Source organism: Pteropus vampyrus, unplaced genomic scaffold (assembly GCF_000151845.1).
Source record: "Pteropus vampyrus isolate Shadow unplaced genomic scaffold, Pvam_2.0 Scaffold145, whole genome shotgun sequence".
In the NCBI taxonomy this organism is placed as follows: Eukaryota; Metazoa; Chordata; class Mammalia; order Chiroptera; family Pteropodidae; genus Pteropus; species Pteropus vampyrus.
The window spans coordinates 3,207,088-3,211,982 of NW_011888926.1; the positions used below are offsets into that span (position 1 = coordinate 3,207,088).

General features: G+C 55.1%; 1 protein-coding gene across 1 annotated transcript in view; it reads right to left on the bottom strand.

Annotated features, from left to right (window-relative positions):
• CACNA1I (calcium voltage-gated channel subunit alpha1 I) overlaps nucleotides 1-4,895 on the bottom strand; it is a 102,237-nt gene that overhangs the window by 78,656 nt on the left and 18,686 nt on the right. Inside the window, exons 2-3 of the mRNA XM_011369120.1 lie at nucleotides 2,419-2,530; nucleotides 611-744 (exon numbers count right to left, since the gene is read on the bottom strand). Of these exons, the coding sequence (XP_011367422.1) occupies nucleotides 611-744; nucleotides 2,419-2,530 (246 nt within the window). The remainder of the gene's footprint in view (nucleotides 1-610; nucleotides 745-2,418; nucleotides 2,531-4,895) is intronic.

The window sequence follows — 4,895 nt, forward strand, 5'->3', positions numbered from 1 at the left end:
CCCCAGACGGTTGCTAAAGGACAAGGCCTCTGTCTGGGTTTGCTGTTCTCCATACCCCACACCTACACTTAGTATTCAAGCCCTGCTTGATGTATGAATGCATGAATGAGCCACCAGCCCGGTTTGAGCTAGGAAAGCAGGAACAAGGCACTAAGCAGGAACAAGACACTAAGACGTAACCCTGGCCTCTCTCTGACTATAGCTTATGCCTTGGTAGAAATGACCACAGTTTGGAGCCAGACAGTGCTTGAGTCTGCTCACTCTCTGACTTGCTGAGTGATCTAGAATAATAATAATAGCAGCTAACATTTATTGGATGCTCATTTTGACATAGCTACTGTTATTATCCCCATTTTACAGATGAGGAAACTGAAGCTTACAGAGGGTAAGTCATTTTCTCAAGGTCATACAAGTAGTTGGTGTAAAGCAGACCCAGTGTCAGCTGACAGTGCAGGAGGGCACGTGACTTGCCAGAGAGGGGAGGAAGGAGTGTCTGCCTCCCAGACCTCACCACGCAGGTTCACCGTCATCACCAGGAGGCCCCCCGCGTTACTGAACTTGAGTCAGGCATGTACCAGAGGCTCAGATCTGCCCGACGAGCATCACCTACCCTGCCATGACAATGAAGAAATCCAGTCGGTTCCATGTGTCTCCAAGGTAGCACTTCTTGCCAAAAATGCCCAGGGCCACCATCTTGAGCACCATTTCCATGGCAAAGAAGACGAAGATGAAGTCATCAAAGACCTGCAGGGCAGGATGAAGGGACAGCGTGAGGTTCGGGAGCAGGACCCATGGGTCAGAGCCACAGTGTGAGATGGGGACATGGTCGTGGATGAAAGGGACCTGGGAAAGACCTGAAAACTTCTTATCCTAGGCAGGAAGAGAACCTCAGAGATCCTGGTCCAATGCAGTCATTTCACAGTTGAGGACACTAAGGCCCAGAGAGGGGAGTGAACTTGCTCAAGGTCATACAGCCCATTTATTTGTTCCCTAAAACCAGGTATAATAACAAGGGACCCAGATGGATGTGGAGCAAAGAGGCTCTCTCTAATAATTGCCAAGCACTGGCTAAACATTTGACCTGAATTCTCTCTTCTAATTCTCGCAATGACCCCGCAAATGGTCCCATTTTACAGAGGAGGAAACCGAGGCTCAGAGAGGTTAAGCAACTTGCCTCGGGTCACATAGCGAGTGAGTGGCAAAACCAGAACTGACTCTCAGGTCTATCTGACTCCAAAGCCCACACAGAAGGAACTTTCTCAAACGAGGCCCAACTCCCCCGCCAGGCACGGGTCTCAGTGCTGCCTTCCTCTGCTCAGAAAGGAAGTCCCAAATGTGTCCCTAACCAGAGCTCAGGTAAATATGTTTCCTAAGGAAGGGACCTGGGTGAAATTCCTCTTTCCAGGATCGTTGAGGGCTGCAGGGCAATTCAATTCAACAACCGGGCACTGAGCACCTACTATGTGCCAGGATGGAGGCTAGGTGTTGGAGACAGAAAAATGAGTCTTGAGAGAACTCACAACCTGGTAGGGAAGCCTGGTAGGGAAGCCAGCCTAGTACCCAAGGAGGATAATCTGTTCTAACGTTGCTCAGGGGCCTGGGGCTGGCGGAGGAGCTTGTTACTCACTTGAACCCTAGACTCGCCTCGGAGATTCTGATTCTGCAGGTTTGAGATGGACCAGCAGTCTGGATCTCTAACAAGTGCCCCAGGGGATTCTGAGGCCCTGGGCTGCTTGGGACCTGATGAGTCCTGTGGAAACACAGGAGGCCGAGGGCCGTTTCTCCGGGAGGAATCTGGCTTTCCCAGGTAGATGGCCTTGAGTGTTCTCACACCCATAAAATGGGTATAACCCTAACACCTGCACTACGGGTGTGCATGCACCACGTGGGGTCATGGCAGGTACCAAGGGCTGGCCCCACCTGGGACCTCGGGAGATGGGGCAAGATACTTGACGCCCGCTCTTCGAGGGCTTGTTGTGGGGCCAGTTACAGAGCTTGGCTTTATTCCAAGAGCTCCTGGAAGTGAAGGGCAGACCTCCGTAGAGGAGCGTTGGAGAGGGAGGAGTCATGTTGGGGAGACCAAGAGGAGGAGGGGGAGAAGAAGGGGACCCGGACTGGGGCAGAGGCCCCAAGATGGAGAGGAAGGGATGGAGGAGAAAGAAGATCGTGAAGGGAAATGGATGAGACCAGGTAGAAGTGAGGAAAGACCGCCGGCTGAGGGCAGGCCAGGTAGTGGGGATGTGGCGGTGGTGCGGAGTGGGCAGGGTTGGGGCGGGGCATGGGGGCGGTTGGGCGTGGCATCGTGGATGGGCGAGGCACGGTGGTGGGCGGGGCATAGCCGGGTAGGGCGGGGTGGGGCAGGCAGGATAGGGTGGCCGTCTTATCCAGGCGGGGCGGAGCGGGGCGCGCCGGCCTCACCTGCAGGATCTTGCAGCGGTCCGACAGGCAGTCCATGTCATCGCACGGCTGGTACATGCCGAGTGTCACGCAGTTCAACAGGATCACCAGCATGCTGACACATTCAAACCACGTGCACAGTGTGAGTCAAGGACAAAACAGTGGGGGCGGGGCCCGTGGGCACGTGGGGCAGGATGCACCCTGGAATGCAGTAACTCCCACCACCACAAGCACAGGCATACACCCCATTCCTGGTTCTTCCCCTCTTCCGGTTCCTTCCCTGAATGGGTCATTGACCGAGTTCCAGGCACCTCGGAACCAGGCAACGCCCCCTTTACAGCAGACATGGCCACACGTGCCAAACCCACCTGAGAACCTGAAGCCCTAACTAAGCCACCACAGGCAGAACAACACCCTCCCATACACACACCTCCTTGCCCCAGCCTGACAGCTCCCTTCAGGCTCAGGAAGGGAGCAGTCCCCAGAGGCCTGGCTGGCAGGCCACCTCTGGATCATCCCTGCCTCTCCACCCCAGACCACGGCCCTCTGACAGTCACTTCCTCCTTCCCTGACCACCTGTTCCCTCTACCTGGCAGACCCTTCTCAAGACCTCAAGGACTGCTCTTTCTGACCCTTTAACGTCATTGTCGCCTCCTCTGAGTAGTCCCCATCTAATCTAATCTCTCCTCCTCAGCGGTCACTCTCTTCCACCCTGACCACTCCCGTCTCCCAGCTTTATGGTCTCTGGGCACTTATGCCCTGAAGCTGCCTTGTTGACATGTCAGCCTGCCCACTGTCTTCATCCACAGCTAGAACCTGCATTCCAAGGAAACAGGGGTTTTGCATTCACAGCTCTGACAGTGACAGTCATCTAGTAAATGTCTGTGGCATGAATATGTAAACCTCTCTGGGCCCTGCCCACTGTGACATCCAGTGATGCTTGAATGAAAACCCTCGCCCCTAAATTTCAGACTCGTTCCAAGTTCAGATGTAACCACACCAGCCAGACCTTCCGCCAGACCCTGCCCAGGGGGTGCTGAGCACCCCTTGCCGGATGAGAGACTAACCTGGTTTCCCTGGCAACAGCCTCCCTCCCATCCCTGGACCCTTGCTCACCTTGGGATGCTGCCTTCCGCCCTGCCTCCCCCTCAGACCCTCCTTGCCCAAGCCCTGCTCTTTCCTGCCACCTCCTCACCCCACTGCCGTTCCCCCGCCACAGCCTGTAATTAATTTCGGTTGTTGCCAGGGCCCCCTTCTAGCCTGAGCATCGCTCCAGCAGCAGCTTCATCATTAATTAACTTTTCTGAAGTTCAAACGTTCTAATTACCAGTGAACGTCCCCCTTCCCCTTTCCTCTTCCCCCCTGCCTGCCATGCTTTCCAGCCTCCTCCTCTGCTCCCTCTGCCTTTCCTGTCAGTTCAAAATGTTCTTAGCAGGGGTCTCCCAGGAGCTTGGCACCCCCACTTCCTCCTCACCAGGGCCCTGAGCAGTGGAGGCCGGCAGGCCCATTTTACAGGTGAAGAAAACTGAGGCTCACAGAAACTAGGGGCCTCTGCTGAGTCACACAGCTGGGAAGTACCAGAGTTGAGATTCATACCAGGCCTGCTAGACTCCAAGGCCTGTGTTCTCCTCTGTGACACATGGCTTGTCCCTGCCTGTGACGTCACACTCCCTCCCCTGAGGCTTCAGCCCATCCTCAGCATCTCACCTGGACCCTGCACAGCCTCCCCTGCAGCCTCCAGCTCTGGTCTCTGCCTTTCCAATCTGCCCCACCCAATAACCAGGCCCACTGTATGCCCCACGCTATTGGATCCCTCTGTAAGTATGACCTCATTTAATCCTCACGGTGCTATTACAAACCACATTTACAAATGAGGAAATCGAGACACCAAGGGGAACATGATTCGCCCAAGGTCACCAGCTGGAAAAAGGCAGAGCTGGCCCAGAAAACCAGAGCCTGCCTTTCTTGTTCCCAAGCTATTTTGCCACCGCCAGGTTAGTCCGCCTTAGGCACCACTCAGAATGTGCCTCTCCCCTGTTCAAAAACCTCCCGCGGCTCCCGTCGCCCCCCTTAGCCGGACACCCAAAGCCTTCTGGACTCTGACCTCAGTGAACCCTTCCGGCCCCACCTCCCACCGGCCTTGGCATCCGCTAGACTTCCTGCTAGCCCCACGCAAACTCTGCATGCATTTTCCCTTCATTCTACCCTCTCTACCAGGCAAACTCCTCATTCTTCACAGCCCAGTTCATTTGTCACCTCTTCTTAACTATTCCCTTAAAGCACCTTTCCCCATTTATAAGGTGATGGTTCAGCCTCCTCTCTGGAAGTGCTCCCTACCCATCCGCTCTAGCTGGTTTCACAGCAATGAACTTGGCAGTACCTACAACTACTGCGTGCCAGGCCCCTGGGGACATGGCCTTAGCTCTCATCATAGCCCACTTGAGGCAGATGAGGAAACAGGCCTGGATTGCTGGCGTGACTTGCCCAAGGTCACGTAG